This window comes from Patiria miniata, unplaced genomic scaffold (genome assembly GCF_015706575.1).
Source record: "Patiria miniata isolate m_02_andy unplaced genomic scaffold, ASM1570657v1 HiC_scaffold_5, whole genome shotgun sequence".
In the NCBI taxonomy this organism is placed as follows: domain Eukaryota; kingdom Metazoa; phylum Echinodermata; class Asteroidea; order Valvatida; family Asterinidae; genus Patiria; species Patiria miniata.
The window spans coordinates 5780315-5803715 of record NW_024037072.1 but is presented as its reverse complement, the minus strand read 5'-3'; the positions used below and the strand labels follow the sequence as shown (position 1 = coordinate 5803715).

The 23401-nt window shown below is 41.1% G+C and overlaps 2 protein-coding genes across 2 annotated transcripts; one reads left to right on the top strand and one right to left on the bottom strand.

Annotated features, from left to right (window-relative positions):
* The first annotated feature begins 6 nt into the window (after window positions 1-6).
* On the top strand, window positions 7-5562 carry LOC119741017 (caltractin-like). Its single transcript, XM_038216583.1, has 7 exons — window positions 7-421; window positions 910-1268; window positions 1582-1664; window positions 2188-2218; window positions 2961-3042; window positions 3518-3539; window positions 4102-5562. The coding sequence occupies exons 2-7, from the start codon at window positions 937-939 to the stop codon at window positions 4272-4274; spliced, it is 723 nt and encodes a 240-aa protein (XP_038072511.1). The 5' UTR covers window positions 7-421; window positions 910-936; the 3' UTR covers window positions 4275-5562.
* LOC119741015 (43 kDa receptor-associated protein of the synapse-like) lies at window positions 5315-21919 on the bottom strand. The gene is made up of 7 exons (XM_038216575.1): window positions 20308-21919; window positions 19200-19983; window positions 11067-11165; window positions 9312-9434; window positions 8805-8858; window positions 7867-8066; window positions 5315-6636 (listed from the first exon to the last, which is right to left on the bottom strand). The coding sequence occupies exons 2-7, from the start codon at window positions 19887-19889 to the stop codon at window positions 6558-6560; spliced, it is 1245 nt and encodes a 414-aa protein (XP_038072503.1). The 5' UTR covers window positions 19890-19983; window positions 20308-21919; the 3' UTR covers window positions 5315-6557.
* Between the last annotated feature and the right edge of the window lie 1482 nt (window positions 21920-23401).

Below are 23401 nucleotides of genomic sequence, written 5' to 3'. Positions count from 1 at the left end.
TGTTCTACCACTGTACCAGTACTAAACAACTATTGGACGCAAGGTTGGACGTTGTACGCCAAAAATCGTGAACGGTTAAGTACTAGTTGCGTCTGGTGAAGAGACTACTAATAAGCGCCGTATATGGCAGCATCCATGGCTACCTCTCGTCAGTACTGCTTTGTTGTGTGCCCGACGCGAGGAATATTGACACTGGCACTGTACTGATATACATCATAGTAGAAGAGTTATTTTACTGTGAGGTACAGTCATTAAAAAACGGTTACCTACTCCAGATTGTATTTCAACCGTATTGTATTTCACCTTTGAAACTGCGTGCATAATTTTAGGGGCGAGTCGGCAATCTGATGAAATATAGCCAGTGAAATGACGCCATAGCCTTGATGTACAGTGTTTCACGGTAGCAAACTCCATTCAGAAGGTAGGTTTCTATTGAAAGATTCACAGTTAAAACCTTGGGAATTAAGTATAGCGTAATCTATTTCTGTGGTTTTGTTTATACATTTTAATGAATCCCTTTTTGTACTTTATGCTCGGATCGTTTGGGCAATTGGTCAGCTATACGCAGTAGCTACAGAATCCCCTGATACGCAAATAATATCACCAGCCAATCAACCTCCAATAGTCGATATAGATTGTATCCTCCAATGAGCTCTAAGTCGAAAGGCGCTAGTGCCTTGAAATGAATAACAAAACAAATGCCCTAGGAGAATTTGAAAACCTTTCCCTTCCAGGCTTCGTGCCTTTTTTTCCCTTAAAGACATTTTTTTGTAATGTCCAAGCAATCAAAATAATGATGTGGGCCTATAATAATTCATGCCCTTGAGCCAAAACAAGTCATGAAACCAATTATTACTATAATAGTTAGTGTGACATTGTAAAGTAAATCTAACATCACTCGTTTCAAAGGTTTTCGTTTGTGCCACAAAACTCAAAATGGAACAGAGGTTTACCTCAAACGTTGAAGTCACTCGAAGCAAGAACCGCACTTTTGCGAAAAGGACACAATCCAGTTCCAGCGAATCCGAGACAAACACAACCGATGCACGAGGTAGCCGAATGCTGCGAGAAAACAAGAAGGATGCTCGCACGTCGGTTGATAGTAGTGACGCCCCGAGTCGGCCTCAGGCGACCAAGCAAATGCTGAAGAACATTGCAAGTGAAACAAAAATGAACGAGGTGGACGCCAAAATACAGGGGGAGCTCACACCGCAGGAAGTACGGGATTTGAAGTACGTCTTTGATACATTCGACAACGAGCACAGAGGGTGAGTTCAAATGAGCTGCAATAGAAAAACGGATACGCCACCTACATCAAAGGCTTTCAAGTTTTAAACATGCAAGTACTTAAAAAAAATGTAAATTTGTTGACTGACATGATTAAGGGTAGGCTATTTTCACAAATTACTTGTGAGACAACATTGGGTCTTAAGAATACTTGCTAGTCACGCTTGCTTGGAGAAAAATAATGCCACGGAAAAAAACTTACATTATAAGATATGCATTTTCTATAATTCTTATAGGTGAAAAAAAGTCACTAGAAAATGGCAAGCAAAGGTTTACGAATAACTTCAATTGCAGGTTTATCGACGCGGACGACTTACGGCGGGCGCTGAGGGTGATGGGCTTCAAAGTCACCCAGGACGACTTGACCGAAATGATTGGTAAGTACCCCTGTATATAGCTTAATGGTACCTTAATTGACACATATTTCACAAGAACAATGATGATTTTTTTTAATCTATAAAAGTTTAATATTTGACGGTTCTGCAACAATGGACTTTACGCTGCGGCAGTGTTCGTTGGTATAATCATAAAGCTATTGTACACCGCTGTTTAGTGATTGTGCATTCGATGGAATCCGAAATATCCCTCAAAATCCTACAGATCCTTCAAAATCAATAAGGAGGTCCCGGAGGATTGTGCAGGATTGAGGAAGGTAAAGCAAGTCCACTGTTACCTGAAATGGGATTCATGTTATAGACGCAGTGGCGGATTTCTTTTCCTTAGTATTTTCGTTTCCTTAGTATTAATGCAATACAATTAGGTACTCAAAACACAAACCACTACTGACGTGACAAATATTATTGAAAACACAGCAACTAGGGAAGACACTACACAAGATAAAGGAAGCGAAAGAAACAATGGAAATTTTTACCCATGTTTCTTTGTCTGTTCTGCCTGCAGCTGACGTGAATGGAGGGACGGCACCTCGACGGTAAGTCTCAAGTATACAGAGGCATGATTCAGTCCGACCACTCAATGATATAAACAAAACAGTGGGTACAAATTTTGTTTTGGGGGATCAAAATTTTGACTTTGGTGGACCAAAATTTTGTTTGCCTCCCCCAAAAGAATTGTGTTCTGGATCCACCATTGGGTATAGCACGTGATCTTCGAACACGACTCTACAAAGTAAAGAATCCCCAAGAAATGGATAAGTAGGAGAATAATGTGCATGAAGACACCTGAAAGCAGATGAAAACAATACTTCTCAGCACGGACTGCTGAGCGCTATAACAAAGGCATTCATCACGGGAATAAATCACAGCAGGTTCATTTTGGCGACCAAAACGGTATGTGTTTACAAAAAGACGTCACTCATGCTAATACCGAGGAAAATAACTGCAAGCAGAATTCTGTGGTAGTGCCTGATCTTCAGGAAGAAAGTCGTGAAATTCATGCACAGGGAAAAGCACAAATGAAATATTGTAGAAAATTCACAGTAATGTTATCCAAGTACTGATTTGTACTTCGTCAATTCTTACCAAGAAAGTACATTACATGTATGTTTTCTTAAATTACATGTTATCAATTAAATGATATCACCTTTAGACGTTTCCCCCTTTAATGTGAACAAAAATCAAGATCTCGTAGGTCCTAAAAACTTTTGTAACCTTGGTATTGATATCACTGGCAATAAATAATTTAACATGAATGTCATGATTTGGATTTTGCAGCGAAGTCACATTTGCGCAGTTTTTGGAGGTGGTGGTCTACAAACAGGCCGACGCAAGGGATATATACGGCGATTTGGAGCAAGTAAGTATACCAATCTTAAATGTATGGTTTAGTATTATACAAATATTGTATTGATGCGTTTTACTCAAATTGTGACTTTTAGTGAGATATTGGGGAAAGCAAAAAGGGTCAATGAAAAGGTAGTGAAATATTGTCTTTAAAGTAACGTTCATCGTCAATCATTGATTGCTTTTATACCATAATTGAGAGCGGCGGTCATTATTTTTTTCATGAGAAACTTCGCTCTTGACGCGATTGTAACAAAAATGCTTTAACAAATACTTTAACATCAATCCATCCTTCCTCGCCAAATACATGTATAATGGCAGGACACGCGTGGGAGGATTGGCGGGGCAGATATCGGTCGGGAAAATTAACAGTACCGATGCAACCCAAATTCCATCGAATGCACAATCACAGAATTAAGAGAATGAATAGACGGCAATTTCAATCACATCATATAATCAATCACATCTATCATTTATCTTATTTGCAGGGTTTCAAGATGATGGACATAGGTGAGTCCTTATTCTTTACGGTCCGGGAAATATCAATACAAAATAAAACGATTTAATTAATATGAACATTTCACGGGGGAAACAACACGTAACTTTATGCATAGTACTGCAAACATCAGAACGAGCTGAGAAAGCCCTCCTGAAAATTTTAGAAATTACATGTATATAAATCTGTGCCCCGTTGTATTTGACACGGAATATGACAGTATATACAAGCAGCGAGTTTTTATTTATCGACATGGTTGAACGTCATTTCTGTCGACGTCACGAGCCCTTCCTTAAGGCACTAGTTCACAGTTTTTGAATTAAAAGTGGCATAAAACACTCAACATTAGGCCTATTTTGATGATGAAATTTCACCAAATATGGGCTAATTGGAAGCTGTTTTGTAACAAACTTTCCCGGTATTGAGAATCAGCGTTTCTTAAAATTTGGTTTACAAAGCCACCAAAAAAAATTGTTAGCTACATGCCATGTATTAACAGAAGGCGTGAACACGTCATTACGGCAATGTGCCAGTGAACTTCGAGTGACGTCACCATTGTCTCTGATTCGTTGACAGGTGAGAAGGGTCACCTGACCTTTGAAGACATCAAGAAGGCATCTCAGGCGGCGGGACTCAAGTTCCGAGATGGTACGATCAGAGACATGATGGATGAGGCCGACACCAATGGCGATGATCTCGTCAGCAAAGAAGAGTTCTTCCAAGTCATGCTGCAAACCAACCTGTTTTAGCCCGGAATCGACGTTTTTACTGGTGCAATACCACGGCATGTTTATAAACAAGACTAGGGTTCCAAACCATAAGTTATAAGTGAAAGTCAGTCAGTCAGATAGGCACAGAGGGGACACAAAGCTATGCAGAGCGCACAATGCACTTAAGTCATGTTACAACGCCTAAATAAATCCCCGTCATCTGATTGGTGCATGGGTCGTTGATCACGTGTCATTGAATTATTCGTCCCATCGCTAGGCGCGGCCGCACGACAAAAATTGGAAGTTCCATTACACTGTAAATGGAAGTTCCATTGCACTGTCACACCATTGGTGGCTCTGTCCAATCAGATGACGAGGATTTATTCAGGTGTTGAATAAAACAAATAATGAATGATTCACATTCTTGCAGTGGAAAGAATCGTTTCATTCGGTGACAGATGGAACGTTGTCAGTTCATGAAATTATTCTTACCACTGCACTCACAAACATTATTTGTATATTATGGATATTCACTGCAAGGATTTTCATGCATCTGGTTTATACATTAGGGTGAACTTAAGCCATTCATTGATGTTACAGGGTAATTCTATAAGATAGCACTGCCCGGGTCTCTTCACCAGTCTACAATCAGTCGAAGTCACGAGTGACACTCAGCCTGCTCAGCTTAGTCAGTCAGCGAGATAGGTAATGGGGCACTAGGCTGGCCCTGTTTGACCAGCCAAAATGCCAACAGAACAGCCGCGACTCCATGGGCGCGTGCGCGTTCCTTCATCGCGCAAGGCATGATGGGAAACAACATGGCGCAGCAAGATCTCGCACCCATGGGAACGAGGTTGCCAACAGAAGACTTTCAAACGACTGCCACTTTTGACGAGTACCTTGACGATATTTTAGCGATCGGTGTGGAGAACACCCAACACACCATGAACGGCACCACTTAATCTTTGTGTCTCTTTCCTGGACTCGCTTAAGAGGACCAATTTAAAACGTTCTAATTAAGCGACACGCTGCGCGCATCATAAACGGGTATCAAAAAACATTTACAAAAAAACCCAATGTCAATGTCGTTCCTAGTTTTCGTTTTATTTGATGTACCAACATTGAACATGAATTAAAACGATAGGCCTGCATGCATTTATGTTAACTAATCTAGTTCCTTCCGCAGAACCAATTTAAATTATAATTATAAGATATTTGAAACAATTCAGTAATTTTATAAAACTGATCTACATATACAAATTTGAAATTAGAAAATTTGGTCAATTGTCGTGGTCTTTATTTATTAAAAGAATTTGCTTTCAGCTGACTCACGTGGCTTTTAACATCCGGGCATTACGATCGACCAATAACTGTTCTATTATCTCGGTACCATAGTTGCTGACTAGTATACTAGACTAGTCCAACCATTTTCAACTAACAGTCCATGCTAGCCATTTCGTAGACTACCCTGGCAAACCAAGTCCACTAATTTACTATTTTGACACTCGCCGTTAGGCAATCAGATTGTCTGCGTAGACATTGTGACGTTCCCTTCGCACTGAATATTCAGGATTCTGGATATTTAAGAGATCATTTTTTTCTGGAGCTTGTTAGCCAATAGGAGACGTGTAGCCTTTGTTGCAAATTGCTTAGGCGACCAAAAAATCGTTCTGTATACGTATTACGTATGAGCACGAAATTTCGAGGATTTTGTCGCAGACACCATAGAATTTCCATTCAGTGCCTTGTGGATGCCATTGTCTTTGTTGGAGTGAAGACTGGTTGGGCCAGAACCCGTGCTGCATCATGGCCTACCCACCCTATGGCAGCCAAAACCCAGTATGTATCGCGAGGCTTAGGGACGGTTGTCCGACCCTACCGAAACTGAGTTCGTGTGGTGGTCAGCTTTTTGTAACAAAAGTTTGACCTTTAGTTAATCGCGCGATGTCAAAACAGTAAATGTGTGGATTCTGTTTGCCCCGATATACCGTCTTAAAGACATACAGGAGTAAGACTACTCCGGCTAGCGAGGATGCCACTATAGTGCGAGTTCGTTGAGACGAAGTCAAATTATCATTGCCCTATAGTTCTTGATCGAAAGTGCTCTTCAGTTGTCAAGCCCTCCCGCGGGGACTTGACACCATGCTGCCGCTAGGTGGCCAAGAAGACCATACATCCAAACATTCTTCAATACAGCTGCTTTACTTCAGTCGTGTTTCGTCCGCCCGGAGAGGATATCTCCCATTTCACAGGCAATTAGTTCTCGCTTTCTTTTTAAGAAAGATTTCGGTTCAAAATTGAAGATGCCAGAGATGAACATCTTCAGACGAATATCGGTATTGTCAACACCTTCTTGCAGTTCGGACAGCCCCTAGCTTTGAAGCTGCTTGTTTCCGCACATCTGGGTGGGATAAAATGGAAGGGAAAAAGTGAATATGTGTGTAATATTCTGTCATTTTCCAATATTTAAAAAGTTTCCATAGTTGATAATAGAAAGCTAGTCAATGGGTGATTATCACCATGAGTCTTGGATGAAAATGGTTCATATTTTCGTGAGGCTATTATCGCTTTGCATGTCTAGCAATTATGATTGCCCCGTCCGCGCGTTACAGGATTCTCACGAATTCTCTTGCAAGTTTTCGGGAAAAAAATCAAACTGGTTAGCTTAATGGACCTCAAAATGCTTAGAAAAACCTGAATTCCTTTCAGACTAAAGCAATCTTATTTCACTTCTAAAAAGGTTTTCCGACCATCAGCTGAACAATGACTCTAACAGAAGCGAGTGGTATGAATGTTGTTCTTTCTTGTATAAATATGTTCTATTTTACTGTGGAATATCTCACTTTGCGGTTAGGGGAAGAGCACTCTTCTTTCGGCAAGCTACATGTCAAATCATTCTAAAGTGTGGTTGTACAGGGTGAGTCAGAATGATCTGGGCCCAAATTAAAGAAAATACTTAAAATATGTAGCAATTATCAAAACAAGTGCAAATTAGATATGTTATAGGCTGGTATTTTGGACATATCTGGTGAAAGTTCCATGTATATCCACTGTACCACTTTGAAGAAAAGCGCTAGCAAAGAACACACGCTAAAACACAAACCACCACGGTTCCATGGTTCAACAAAATTATTGAAATCGCGTACTGATGTGAAGCAGGGTTACAAACAAAAACCTAGTCATGGTGGCTGACTCACTTGAGGTCATTAACACATTTTTTAAAAAAAGGCAAAACCAATTCCGTGTGCTGACTGGAAAATGAGCCACTTCAATAAAAAATGGCATAACCCCTCACCACAGCCACTAATTTGAAAAATTCCTGTGGAAGACAAGGTAATAACCATCTATATGAAACACTCAGTTTTTTCTCATTATACTTCATTTGCCACACAAAAAATGATGAACTTTGGTCCAGATCATTCGGACTCACCCTGTAGGGCCTATTGTAACCGACAAATGTTGTCTGACAGGGCAGATTCAGCTCTTGGTATTTGTAATGTTACTTGCTGCAGACGGTTTTTCTAAAGAAATACTTAGTCCGAGGACATTGCTTAAATCGCACAGTAGTCATCTTCCGCAAACACTGTGTGACCGTATTGCTAATTAGGCCTCCCGAGTTCGTCCCCCTTACCGTGCATGGAAGATGTGACAGCAGGTCAGGACATTCAGACTGTCATGTCGACTACCCATGACCTCATGACACACCCCGCAGTAGAGTGACAGATCCCTCAGGTAGCCATCGAAGGCCGAGGCATGCTGCTGGGACGCCTTGGGGTTGCCTAAGGCACGGTACAGCTGGTGCATCAGCCAGTGGGACCGTAGCATGGACATCTGTATATAGAAAGTTGGGTTGAAGTCAGACCGTCGTAAGGTGTCACAAGTCATCAACATTCAATCATTAATCATCAGTAAGAGTCAATCACAAGTCAATCACAAACCAATCACAAGTCATCCAGACACAAGTCAAGTGTGAGCTGTGAGAGCTGTAGCAAAGGCATTCCTTTGTCATTCTTCATTCCCTTTTACTTGTGACCTAAATTGCGATTAACTTGTGAATGACTCAATCTATGGGCAAAAAGACTTTTTTGATGATGCCGGCTTTTGGCAAAATGTTTGGATTTCGGGGCACATTATGGTTCAACCTTCAATTCTGATTATCTCACTGGATGCCCACAGTAGTGAGTCGAAATCTTGAGGGGATTCCATTTCTGGCCTCTGTGCACCTTTTGTGAACACTTGACCGAAGTTGGAGTTTTGGGCCAAAAATTGACCACTTATGCTGCCGGCTAAGGCGAAATTGTTGGGTTTCGGGGCAGATGGTTCAAAACCGTCAGTCTCTGTTTTCTCACTGGATACGCACCGTATAGTGAGCTACAATCCTGAGCGGATTCATTTGTTACTCTGAAAGGGGAGTAAACCCAGTAAATACTGTATGATTTCGTGGTCAATTTGAGCAATTCGCAATTTTACAGAAAAAGCTCCTGAGTTGGGGACACAGATCATGCTTTACCTGCCGTGCAGCGTGCCGTAAGTCGACATACTTGCCACTGGGATGGCATATCCACTTACTTTGTTTCCGATTGAAGTGGCGATGTCCAATGCCTGGGTATTCACGTCAAGAGCCTATTCAACAAAACCATAATCAAGACACATTATTTTCACCAAGTGATGTATAATGGTTCGATCGAGGATTGACTAAACCCATCGTAACATTTTTTTTTTTTTTGCCACTGACCAAAAGCAAAGCGCCGAGTGAATCAACGTGGGGGTAGTACTTCTTGCAAAATGACCCACACCATGTCCGTCTTTTCTAAAGATGAGTTCTGCTAACAAAAGTATACAGTCTTTGGAAATGCATGACGTAACTTTGGTGCCAAAATGCAAAAGACGTGAGTTCTTAAGAGGTAGTGCCTTGCAAAACATTGCTTTCGAAAAGAATTTTTTGTAAATCCTACGGAAATAACTTCTAAACATATTTGAAATGATTGACATACACTTTTGATGATAAAGTTAAAAGTGAAAAGCCTAAGTTCTACAAAATACTACGTCTAAAATTCGATTTTTCCATATTGTTACCCTCTGAAACTGCTTCATCAGAACTAAAGTTTTGGCCATTCCCGAAAGGACCTGGAGTTGGCCGAGTCTGTCTCCCGCTTCAACAGCGATACTCAGTGACGACTCGTAGCGTGGGTACGCCCTCTGTTGGTTCAAAATAATGGAAACGAAATAAGGCAAAAGAAGATTGGAACACTAGGTGAAGGAAATAGATGAAAATTCATTACTAAAAGACAGACAGTTGTCAAAAGGAAATTTACGTCCAGATGGTGCGTAAAACAGAGATTAGATTTTCATCATTTAAATACCTCTAAACCTGTTTGATATATTGTAAGTCCCTTACTTAAAGCATGTGCAAAGTCTATTCAAGGAAGTGACTACTTCCCATTCAGGAACGTTGAGATTTTAATTCCAATTTACGAAGGTCCCCTAAAAAATAGTAATTGTTACAATAGTATCCTCTAGCTTAGTCTGAGGATCAGACTTTCACGTGGGCAATTAAGCCACGGTTGAACGTCTGATGTATCATAGCATGTACATTTTATGCGACCCCGCGCGCCAGCCAATCAGAGTGGTCTTTAGAGACAGTGACGTCATTTCGATCAGAGGTGTGGACTAAGCTGTGGATTGGTCAATTTGCATGCCGTGATTTTGTAATACAACAACGGGTTACGGACGACCCGATATAGAAGGCGCCCGTTGAATGGGCAGAATTTCGAGGTCAAGACGCAGTCGTGTTGCATAGTTAATCGCCGAATCTGCTGGCGTATCATATCCCCTTGCTGTGCAAGGGGATAAAGGGGGATATTCCACAGACTACCTCTAGCTATACGAGTGAATAGAAAAGTTCGTTTGAATTATTGCATGCAAAAGGCGATATTTTGAGTGATGGGGGCGCTGTATGTAACGACGCCGTTGAGAGGGGGGGACTATCATTTGTGAATGCCAGCCTTTAGTGTACATCTTTATGATTCAAAAATTACATTCTCACAATATGTAATTTTTACATTAGAGTCAAGTTGTCAAGTAGCTTCAGTGTACGGGGTATCTCTGTTGTCTGTACCCAGAAAATTGCGTCGTTACAGCGCCCTCACCCGCTCAAAAATATAATCCGTACAAAACTTTCAACATAAACAGCGCCACCAACAGTCAGCTATTTACACCAACAATCACTGAAAGTCGAGACCGAGAATATATTTTTGTTTAAACGCTGTCGCGGCGGTGTGTTTATTTTATCTGGAATTCAGGAATGATAAGACGATCTACATTTCTTCGGGCGAATTACTCAGCTCTCCCCAAAATAACTTGATATGTATATTTAGCTTGCTAGGCCTTTGGCGTGCGGCGTATCACATTTTAGTGGATTCCTACGCACGTACCGGGTAATAGGATTCTCTGTGCTTGAATGCATACAAACTAAACATTTCATTTCCATGTTCATATATAGTCTAACGACATTCGCTCAAAGTATGGGAAATATGTATGAGAAATGCGAAAGTACTGACTCATTCTTTATGTCATTCAGGACATATTTACAAAATATTGGTGGATACAGTACCAGGTCACACGCAATGGAAGGGAAAAGTCTGAAAATCATTCGAAAATCAAAGAAAGCAGACTTCACAAACTTGCTGTTTTAATAGCGTGTATAACTTTATAGGCAAATCAATCAAATGCCATACTTTCCATAGAAGAGCTACAGACCAAAATATAGACGTTCAGTAGTTCTGGCTCTTTAGTCTTGTGACACTTATAAGGACCATTACAATGTTTTACCTCACAATCGCCTCTCTTCCTGTGAATGTCGGCAAAGATACACAGGCATCTAGCTTGGATGGCACGGTCATTCAGTTGCAAGGCCATTTTCATTGCTTCCTGGGGGAAAGGCAGAAAACGTGTCTCAAGATTTTGGAAATAGACCAGTTAGTTAAATATTTCATAACACAGCTCAGTAAATGACTGCACTAGTCGGCAGGACTGTCGTGGGTTCGAGTAACTCCAAAGTAAGCTTGTGAATCTCGCGGACTGCAGCTTTACGTCGGTGATCGGATAAAGGGCAAAATTCACTGGAGTAACCAAGGAAGAATGATGGCACATCATCTCCCCCAGCCTGTGCCCTCGTACGTGTGCCCACTCTCTGCTCGTAATTCGGGAATGCCGCCCCCCCCCCCCCAAAAAAAAGATCTTTTTATTGGTCAAAATTTAAGTTTACATCTTTCGATGCAAAATTCCTCAAAAGACAGCCAGTCGAGTATGTTCAGTTAAGAATAATCAAGGTATGGTCCACGGTACTTGTCGTTAATTTTCATTTAATTAAACAACGATTTCCCCGCTCTTGCTGGTATCTTTTCTATTTTACATATCCACATTCAGCTTCAAAGAAACCTAATACCCTAAATACCCTACATGCGTGCTCAAGAAAATTCGTCAGAATGATAATACGACGCAATGGATTCTGACATTTTGGTCGTAATAGGCCTACATGTATGAACAGCGTGAGTCGCCTGAGCTCGCGCTGCAATCACTGCGGCCAAACTGTGGTGGTCTCCTTTACCGCAATGTGTGTGCTGATAACCACAATGGCAGACCGCACTGAATATTCGTATTGGGTTACCTTGTCGCACCATGGGTTTCCCCCGATACCAGACTCAAAAGGGAATACGGTCATGACCGACTTGTTATTGTTAGTTAGCGAAACCCTAGAGAATTGTACGGCAGTTATTTTGTGTACAAATACAGGTATACCTAGTCACACAGTAACTCTACCTTTTCACAAGAATCGATCCAACTCGACCCTTCTCATGTTTGTTATACATTCGTGTATTATTCACTAGGCCCCTACACACTGTTCAATGAAGTAGGCCTACACAACTATTCCTTCTTTTTAGCTGTTTCGGTGTACACACCGAAACAGCTCTTGTTTTCGTTAAGATTTTTTTTTTTCTTTTTCTTTTTTTTTTTCCTTTTTCTTTTTTTAATAGGAAAAAACGGGAGTGCATCTTGGAACTGTTCTCTAGCAATTTCCAAAGAGTGAAACTTGGGATTTGACGATGTCACCGGGCTATTTGCTCGAAGTTTTGTTTAAAATTCTTTGAAAAGAATCATTTCAGTCGAAACTTGATCAGCGAAAAACTCGACCTTTTTCATTTATTGAAATCACTCTAAATCGTATTGCCCCTAGTCTCTCAGTCAGATGGAGTGGATTTTCACCAGAATGGAGTGCATTTTAAATCTTTGGAAATAAGAGAGTTGACCGCAAGTCTGTTAAGGAGAAGTATGTTTGGAGCTTGGAGCAAAAAAGAAAAATACGGCCTGGCCAAACTCACAGACAATGTGGAAAGGTCCTGCTGGACGATCAAAACTCCTGCAGTTGGCACCAAAAATATACTATAGATTTCAGATTTTTGGGAGTGCAGAATTTTGCTTGGGGAAAACAAACCAAACAGGCCTGGCCAAACTCACAGGCATAGGTTTTGGGAAGGTGCTGTGCAAGGATTATTAACTCCTGCAATTGGTACCATAAAACACAAAGATTTCAGATTTTTGTCTGCCTCGACTTCGATATCAAATCAAACTTCAAAGTCCTTCTTTCACTCCAAAATCTAGGCCACTGTTTGGATGACTAAGTGGAAAATGAAAAACAACATTCATTACCGGTCGGAACTGATCCCCCGTAATGGAGCCCACGTGGAACTCAAGCTCGGAAGGTCAAGTTCAGAACGTGACCTTTGACCTGCTCAAACAGCGCCGTTCCATCTTACTGACAGATCACTTGGGCCGGCACAGTCCCCCCGGGTACGGAACAATTTTGGCAAAAAACCGGGCGCGATTTGTGGGAGAGTGGGGTTGTTGATTTGTAGTTGGTGTCGAGGGAGTTCAACTTTTGATCCGTGGACGATGAGCAAAGGCAAATGTCTGTACTGGGTCTATATATGAGTCCGTTTATAGATTTACGATTTGGGGTAAAAATACAGATATCGCGTTCGACATATTTGTTGCTATATAGTGTGTAATGTTACATTACAGCAGTCAAGAAAACTGTGCATGATTGTATGATCTGTTGTAGATGCCCGATGTGCCATTCTGCAATTAAAGGCTAATACTGTTTTAAAAATGGAAACATACACACCCTTAAATTAAAACAACATATTCTTAATACTTGTACAGGTTCTTTTATTCTTGGACAATTAGTTGAACTCTGGTCACTAACATATATACACCGATCGTTGTTTTACCTTTCGACTTTTTACAATTTTCCAGTCAAAGAAATAATCAATGTTTTGACTGATTTTCAGCTGGTAACAAAGTTTGACTGTCCTCCTTTTATGGCTACGTTGGGTTAGAATAGAAGAGTCCTGTATACTTATTTTCACGCAAAAATGAGAACGGAGTTTAGTAAATTATTTTCAGGAAAGGAGACACCATAGTATACGGCATACTATGATACGATCCTTTATCAACCTCCAACCTAACGATTCGTCACCTTCGACTTCAGCCCTCTCGCAACGCTACCCAAGTGCCACGACCCCTTTTAGGCGGCATTAGCTAAGTCACCATTAGCTCTCCGTACTCTTACTTACGGAAAGTGTCAGTAGAATTTCTAATTATTTGGCCGACAAGATAAACGAGGTTTTTACAACATTCTGCCAAAGGCTGCTGACGTGAAAAGAGAGTTTACAGTTGGCCGAAAATAACAAAAAGGACCGTATTAACAAACCGTAAATGCAACACTGTACGCTTGACGATGGAAACAGTTTGTCAATTTGCATTTCTCATACTTTGCAATCTCTTGAGCTGCTTTTCTGATTGAACCATCAGCCAGCAATATACCATAATTTTACTACGAAGTACGACATAATATTTTAGCTTTTTACGAGATGCCCGAGGTAACTGGAAGCTCTGCATTTTGTGTTGTCCCTTACATCCAAAATCTCAGTGCACTGCAGGGTTGAATAAATTGTGGACGAGGGAAAATGAGCGAAATCTCCTTGTCGCAAATCGGACTAAAAGAATTTGAGCGCGTAACAGGCAGGCTGTGTTAAAGGGCTTCTCAATTATATTTCAAGGGCTATTCTTCAACCTCTTGCGGGGCTTCCAGGGTCAAATTTCCCTTTCTTAAACTTTTTTCCCCGAACTGAGAGTCGATTGAAGATAATCGAGTATGGCGTTTGGTTTTTTCTTCCAGAAGAGTTTAGCCCTAGGCTGTGCCTTTTGGTCCTTGAGGAAAGAAAAAGGGGATGGGACCGCGGTTTGAGGGGGAAAATTGCCAATTTATTTCCAGTCATAGCTTAAACTTTAGAAATCCCACTCGATTTTCCCCGAGGCGTTTTTACCGTTGTCAAGGCAACCCTTTTGAGAAATTGAAAAGTGCTTCAACCTTGAATCGGATGCTAGACGATTTGATTATACGATCTGGCGGGTACTTTTTGTCTTCAAGATACGTTGGAAAACTATTAGGCCCTGTTCATTTTGGAAAGTTTTTTTTTTCAGAAGGGAAACCGAACTCCGATTGAAAACGGATTGATAACCATTGATAGGATGCGTCACTAAATATAACTGAAAAGTAGTCGTTGTGGGTTAGGGTTGGGATTGGTGCTAGGGTTAGGGCAAGGGTGAGCCTGGTGAGGGTTAGCTAGGGTATGGGGTAAGGTATGTATTTATAACTATGTGTAATAACGTGTGATTGGGTTATTGGTACACGCTGGTTGATATACCTGGTTAACCGACTAATCATCCAAAAGAGCAACACAGTGATGAGCAACTTCGCAAATTGATTGACTGATGAGTGATTACATAATTGCTCAATCAATATTTCCACAACATGTGCTCGAGGTTGCAATGCACAATAAATCATCAATTAAATCATTCTCCTCACTTTAATGAGACGGAAACAGATTAAGTGGCAATTACTTTGCGGTAGCAATTTCATTTCTTGATCATTTTTACCGAGGCACCGACAACCTTGGCGTGGTGCGTAACCCAGCTCGTGGGAACGGGACCCGGGAGCGGACAGGGGCAGGCATCGACCCTCTCCTGGACCCACTCCAAATTACGAGGGGCGACGGTCCCGTATTACCTTTCGTCCACGTCCGGGACTCCAGGAACAAAAATAACACTTGAGGGTATGCACTTCTGAATAATAATCTCTCCATATACGAGGGGAAAAAATATTAGTGATTTGACAGAGTGGGAAATTTTGACTGTAGTGGCTTAGGTTTGTTGATGGGATGTGAGTTTATGGGTTTTTCTGAGAGCTGCTGGCAAATACGTGCGGTTGTGTATTTATGAGTTAGACACGTCCACTGTGATGGATAATGGTATAAGGTGTAACAAATGGCTGGGAATTATCCTTGTTATATTGTGACAGGAAGTTTTGAAAGACCTGTTTGTATAAGTTAATATGAAGTGCGGTTTTCCTGTATAAAGGAAATAAAGGTATAAAGGAATGAGACCATAAATTTGGATGAATTTAATGACTTACTCGATCTAGTACAAAACAAAGCAAACCTCGTAAAGCTGGCCCCAGAGTACACACAATTCTTTTTAATTGATTCAGTGTGGTTATTTACTGGAAGTTTTTTCATGCATCTGGTCTACATAATTGGCCGGAATTAGTCCATTCATTGGCTTTACGCAGAAATCCTATACAATAGCACTGCCCGGTTCTAGCTCTTCACCAGTGACAGTCTGTGAGTCATTACGTCACTGGGTAAAAAGTGGAAACTAGGCTGACCCTAGCCTCTGCGAACACCAAAAATATAGAATCGGCAGATAGACCATGTTTGAGATAAATTCCTCTGCTTATAAAAATAATGGAGATCACAATAACCGTAGCCCAACTTTCAGCTGTCGCCACAACACACTTTGTCAAAAAACTCGATCAAATCACAGAATATGGCGTGTCGTTCTCAGGAAGTATAAAACTGCCGACAGCTTAACAGAAGTGAAGTTTAGGACGAAGCATAAAAACCATAAAAACTTGTAAGGTGGCAATAAGCTCGTAAATCTTATGAATTCCCAGCGCGAAATAACCCCGGGCATTTTCGGGTCACCAAGGCATGCAGAGCAGCCATACGTTTTCACACCATAGAAGTCTTACATCTTGGAGCAGGGATTACATTATCTGCATCGCAATTTCAGGGCATGGCTTTAAACGGTGCGGAAAATGAAGTGGTTTCAAATTATAAACTGCGACGAAGTCACCTTTGACTTCAAAGTAAAACTTATTGTTCTGCGTCCTAAGCATAGTTTGGCTGTCTAGGGATTTGGTAAGTCCAGCTCAGCTTGCTCAAGTCCAAAGAGCAAAATAATGTGCAGTCCTTTTATTTTGGCCTCGTGTGCATGTGAGTAAAAAATATGGGTATAGTGCCCGAAGAAATAAAAATAAAATGTGATGTCCTTGTGCCTGGTACTTATTTGTCTCTTTCTTGAATATTCAAGCGGAGTTAAATACCTCAATCGAGTCGTATCTGTTTCTTAACCAGCATACATTAATATCACTGATCTTGGTATAAAAAAAATCAATACATCAAGGTCAACTGCAATCACAAACTTCTCCGGAAATTAATTTCTCACAGCGGATATCCTTTCCGCTTGAGCGACGGAGCATGCACGCTCTAGTTTGCACATAACAACTACATGCAAAAACGATCGTGCCACGACACATCTGGGCAGAACAAATAGACGTACGGTGTATGGGTGATCGTGACATCTTCTTTTTAATATGAGGACCCCCCCCCCCCCCCAAATGACATCATTAGTGATCCTAATAGTATTATATGAAAGCGAGGGTCTCACATAATCATGTCTCTGCGTGAAACTTCACTGAGAGAATTTTTTCCGGAGGTCGTGGGTTCGAGTCCCAAGCAAGCTTGCGTTTTTTGTTGTGAATATTAAAGCTATGCTGGTGAATTGCAAAACCTATAGGCCTATTTATTAAATTTTACTTGATGTTTCTCTCTTGAACCGGAAATATTCTGACCTTTAAACTACTGACAACATATTAACTCTGACTGACATTTAACTCTTTGACAAAATATTACGGGGAGTTGTGTACATTTGAATCGACAAACAGCCAGATAAATCATGAATGGACGTCAAATTCGCATACATCAAACGAGAAGTGCATCCGCCCAATGACTTTCCTGTTGGACAGCCGTCACTTACCAACGAAAAGTAATCTTTTGTTGATGTCCCAAAATTTCAAGAATTTCCGTATTGATACAAAAAAATGAAATATGGATGCACAGCGTGCGAGTAAATGAGATAAATTAGATTGGTGACCAAAATACGGGGTTGATATTCAAATAAACTCTGCCATTTGAAATAAAAACAATCTGTTGATGGGGTATTTGCAGACTGCAGAGAGCGGAGTAACACTTTTTGGTGGAACTTAACAATCTTCAAAGGAGGTTTTATACTGTTCGACCCAAAACAAATCAGCCCACTATTCACTGTTGCAGTGTTCGCCCCAAGACCTAACAGACAGCCCACAAAAGCTTCTCTTAGACCATTGTCGGACAACAAAAGCAAAGGTGTAAAACCTTCACGCCCCCATCAAACGATTCGCTCTTTTTCTAAGACTGGCTTAGGGAACTTCTGAAAAAACTTACACCTAAATTTCTCTGTTTCACAATTCACATTCATGTACCAAGAAAGCAACTAAGTTATGCATTTTCTAATTATTTCAAATAAGAAATTTACCAGCTTTGCATGTCTTTTTTTTCAATCCGCTGTATCTTTCCACAAAAGCTGTGAAGCAATTACTATAATTTATAAAAAAAAAATACGATTGGCTGTTTTTCACTGCATGCAACATTAACGTGGATCATCCTCCTTTCTACACGTTTGTATATTACGCCGGCAGTGAATATCATGAATGGAATGCAATTTGCATTCGCTGATTCCGATGCCAAAGACAATGTTTTTGTATTTACGGAACGTGCGACAAGAAATGTAAACCAATCAGGCTGGATCGGAATGTGAAAAATTGTACCCTGTATATCAATGAATGAGCAAAATGTTGCAAGAGTGTGTTCTGTGTAGAGCGTGAATACGATTTCTGTCCAGAGTCTATTTTCATCGAATTATATACCATGAAATTGGAATGCAGTGGACAATGCACATTTGCGCTTGAACAGGCAGCCTGCCTGTTTCGATATCTTTGTGGCCTCAAAGAGACCCGTTATTAAATACTTGGCATTTCCGATGATGGGCAGTTACTTTTTTACGAGGCGCCTTTTATGTTTGTTATCGGTGCCTTTGATATCAGATACTTGTGAAACAGTCGGAAAGGGGCTAAGTTCCGAGACCCCATTTTACTGACAGGGAGTTTATTTCTGACGTTATTCCAGAGATTTTTCCTACATCTGCTATACCAGAATAATGTCACTGATGGATGAAATTGATTTTCTTTAAAACAGATAGACTGTACATTTAAATCCCACAACCTATACAAGAAGAACATAACTCGTTCCTTGCCAACAAAAAGAACATTATCTAAAGGTATGAAAAAGGTATCAAGTATGAAAAGACTAAAACATTTGCCTATCTGATATCGAAGGTCATTTTGGTTGATAATATTCGTTCCGTTATATGTATTTTTTTCGTGGGAGGATGGAGGACATGCTTGAGGAATTGTTACCATGGAGTTGTTTTTCTGTATCCATAAACTGACAGAGGTGGTGAGAATGCAACAAATCAAGATGGTGATGCTAATGATGAAATGGTACACAATGTAAGTTACAACATGGTGGTTAATGCAATAATAATGATGGCAATGCATTGCAGTGGCGAATGTTAAGTTGGAGATGTACCAATCTTGGGAGAGGGGTGTTATACTATAATGTACTTGATGAGAAATAGATGATGCACAGAAAAATTCGCATATTCTGTCGAATCGTGTCTTACCTCACAGTAATCCATGGCAAGATCCATCTTCCCCAGCTTCCGATAAGGCGTAGCCAGATTCAGCTGCACTACCGTCCGTAGTTTGGGGCTCCACTCCTGGCCCCTACATCTCACCAGTTCACTCGCTTTCACCGTGTACCTCAACGCCTTATCATAGTCCTTCAAGCTGATATACACCTCCGCTAAGTCCCCGTAGGTGTTGCACTCCAACCCCCTGTCTCCGATCTTGATGGCCATTTTTAGGGCTTTGTCAAAGTTTTCCAGTGCCTGCTGGAAGTGACCGAACCCCAGATTGGCATTGCCGAGGCAGAGGTGTATCGGCCCCACTAAAGGGTCCTCCTGTGACGCGGTGTTATTCATGCTGTGCCTGGCGTACGACATGGCTTTGTGGTACTCGCATAGCTTCTCATTCGCCCGGGCGAGGTTCAGGTAAGCCTCGGCCCTGAGTTCCAATTCATCCAGCTCATTGGCGATATCGATTTGCTGGACGGAGTAACCCAACATCTCGCGATAGTCTCCCCAGTCGCCGTAAGCCAGGGCTAAATGACCCAACAGGATAAACCTCAAGCGTTTCTTGTCTCCAACTTTACCCAGGGCTGCCTTCCATTTGCGTACTGCCTGCTCCTGTTTGGTGTTGTTGTACAGCTTCAGTCCCTTCTCGATCTGTTGTTTGGCCGCTCGCTGGCCCATGCTGACACAAGTGTTGACACTCACCTAGGCGGTTGAACGGCGGGCAGCCCCCTTTTACTGAACGATTCAGTCATCCGTTGGCACTTCGATGTGGCTGGTTTGTTTTGAGGAAATAAAGAACACTAAATTGGGAGTACGAAACACTCAACTTTGTGAAGTTATTTCGGGATGGAATAATAAAGAAAAAACAACGAATAGAGTTTCTTCAATAAATTCACTCATTTTACTTTCTGATTCGCACTGAGCTAAATATAAAGGAATGTACGACTGATGACTCACATTCGTGAGTAATAATGTTATTTGGGTTAAGTTCACTGACAAAAGTTCTTAAAATAACATTTTCATAAACTTACTGCAAAATCTCACACCAACAGAAAATTATTGGAACTCGACCAATAAAGTAAAGCAAAAAGATTACCTTCAAGGATGATGTCAACATCAAGCCAACTTGACAGAAATCACCGGGTGCTTGACCATGAAGCAACGCCTTCAGACCGGCGAAAGATTGCGGTACAACTCGTTTGTGACAGCCCGCTGTGTCGGATATTATTAATGTGCAGACGGACTGGTAAAAGGCATTCCGTGGATATAATATTCCTCCATGATATTACGTAGAGCCGTGACAACTGGCTGCGTCCTTGGTTCATACATCCTGTAGAAAAAATGACTAACATAACACTGTCTAGTCTATTCTTTTCATTCCATTCTTTCTCCCTCTTTTTTTTTTCCAATTCATTTAATTGCAGAGCCTGTGCTCACGGTTGTTATTCTTGCGCCCAGTGACACGAGCTGAAATCATAACAATGTTCATGCGTCAGGGATCCAACGTTGCACTGACAACACGTTCGTCCTTCCCCGGTGCGAAATGGACCATAAAAGGCACATCAGTCATTGATAAAAAAAAATCACCGCCAGGAATTCCTCTACTCGCTGGGCCGAGGCAGCCAGCTCAGCAAGCGTCCTCTCCTGTCAATGCATGGCTAATGATGCCTTTATATTTGCCACTCTCTCGTATCATAACTCAAATCTCCATTTAATTGAACCACGGCTGATTTCACTTCAAAATATTGTTTTGATCGCTTCTCCTCTCAGGCAGATAATCCTAAATTTTCCAAACGTCCGTCTGTGTACTGTTCTGATTACCACGGTGCTAGGGCGATAGGAACAAAACACACGCAGGCTGCGGCACTTATGGTTATATTTACGAGGAGAATGTCAGGGCTCCAACGCAATCAGAGAATTCTTCAGTGATGTTCGAAATGTGTCAAGATTATCGGCAGTGGGATGGGAGCAATATTTTTCCAGCAGCCAGAAGCCATATGGCGAGAGCAAAGCTGGTGTGCAGACTTCAAGTGCCGTCCATATCGCAGGCCTGCTTGCCAATCGACGATCCAACTGATTAACGCAATAACCGCCGGCCTTAATGAATTCCGAGACGCGAAATTAATTAAGACATTTCTCCAGAGAACCTCAATCACGTCTGACTGCTATACATCTGCACGCAGACCTCGTAACTTGTGAGGAAATACTCCTGATACTTCACCGTTGAAAAACCTGGAGTGTTTTGCTTTCAGTCCTCAGCAGTGGACTCCGGAAATGGGCGCGAAAAACTTTCACTTTGTAACAATGACGTCATCCTAAGTTTCCATCGTCTGCTGCTGCCGATATGTAACGGACAAGAACCGTTACAGTGATGTGGAAAGGACGTTGGTTGATTTCACAATGGCGTCTATGTGATATCCATGTAGCCGACCAGGGGCGTTTCTATAACTGTCTGTCTCCTTTGACATTTGCCAGCTGTGATGGTGCGAGACTGCGAGAGCGTTCTTTTATCTTCGGGGGTCGCTCGCTCCCAATGCCCGCGCGCTTTATCACTGAAGCCGACAAGTTCCGCGGGTATAAAAACAGGAATGTCACCTCGCGCTTAATAGGAGCGGTGATATATGTTTCGATTTCTACGCAGCTTCTGGGCGGTTTTCTAATCATGCAGTTTTTCCGTGCGATCAACAATGATGCAACATGAATGAATAAGTTACTCCGTTTGTGCCAAGTAAGAAAACAAAACACGAGCCATCAAACGATGAAGTATTAAAAAATAAAGGATAAATAAAAAAAAAAAGAATTCTAGCGAAGATCAGTATTATTGATACCGTTCTGATGATACGTTTTTATTTGTCCGATTTTTTTTGCGAGCTTTGTGGATTTGTTTTAAAACTTTGCAGCGCCGAAAAAAAGAAAATCAGAAAAAGGGGCAGTGGCACCATTAACTGTGGTATCGACCATGGTTATTTTTAACCATGGTCCAATTAGCAAACTAAAGATGTATTCATCGTGCTATTTCCGAAAAATAGATTGTTTGTTTCGATTGCTAATTTTCCTGGAAATATAAAAGTTACATGTATTCACTTTTAGATGAGAACGAAAAAATCCACCGACAACAATTCGGCAGACAACAATTCGGCAGGCCTCGTTCATTTGTGCGCAAAATGAAAGCCCTTTTCAGAGGCTAGAGCTGCAGACGCCCGAAATCGGACCAAAGAAGTTACCGTTAAAACAAAACATAGGCCTACAAAGTGAAAATTCGTTGGAAGAAAAAGATCCGTATTAGTGAAGAGCATCGAGTATCATCTTTCAATTCCAGTTTTCAAAACATCCCAGGTCTATATTTTGCCCCTCTCCTTTAATTGGCAGTGATTCGTTATATGAATACAGTTGAGATGAGAGATTCAAAAACGATTCCGGAGCTATCCGTAAAATAATTGTGAAAATCTTTCCTCTAACACCAAGAACAGTGTACAATGGACACAAAATGATTCCCTTCAACTCCATTTGCCTGCCAATGAGTCAAAACTGCAGCGCCCTCTATTGAAATTATTTCAATCTAAAAGTGCTCACGTCCCGGTAGAAAGGTACGAAATACTTGAATTCGAGATTGTGCAGGTAACTACTGTATTTGTCACAATTTTTATTTTATAGCATATTATTTTGGAAATTTAAAAGAAATGGAAAAAAGTTAGTGTTTTTTTCCTTCTCAGCATGTGAGGGCAGGTTGTGTGCTTATGCTACGCTCAAAGAATTTAGGCCTTTTAGAATTTTTAGGGCGTTTGAACGAATTGTTTCTTCTCTGAATGATACTTTTGAAAGAGTGATCCACTAATTTGCATGGTTCCTGCATCACATTCGACTGCTAATCTAATAACAGGCACAAGGTTTTATACTGCCATGGGGGTGAAATATATAATGCTGTCATCGGCCATCCTTGCATCTCCATTCCGCAAAAGAATATATATACTTTTAAAGATACAACTCACGAAAAATATCTGTTCTTCTACTCATTTATTTACAGCTCTATGGCTAAGCATCATTCACCATTCTAATGACAACCATAATAACCTACTTCAACCTTCTTCGCAATGAACTCATTTGTGTGGACATTTTTCAATTGGGATCATTATCAAAACAATTGTAATATTGTACACAGACTGTAGATATCTGCTGGGTGTTTCTCAATT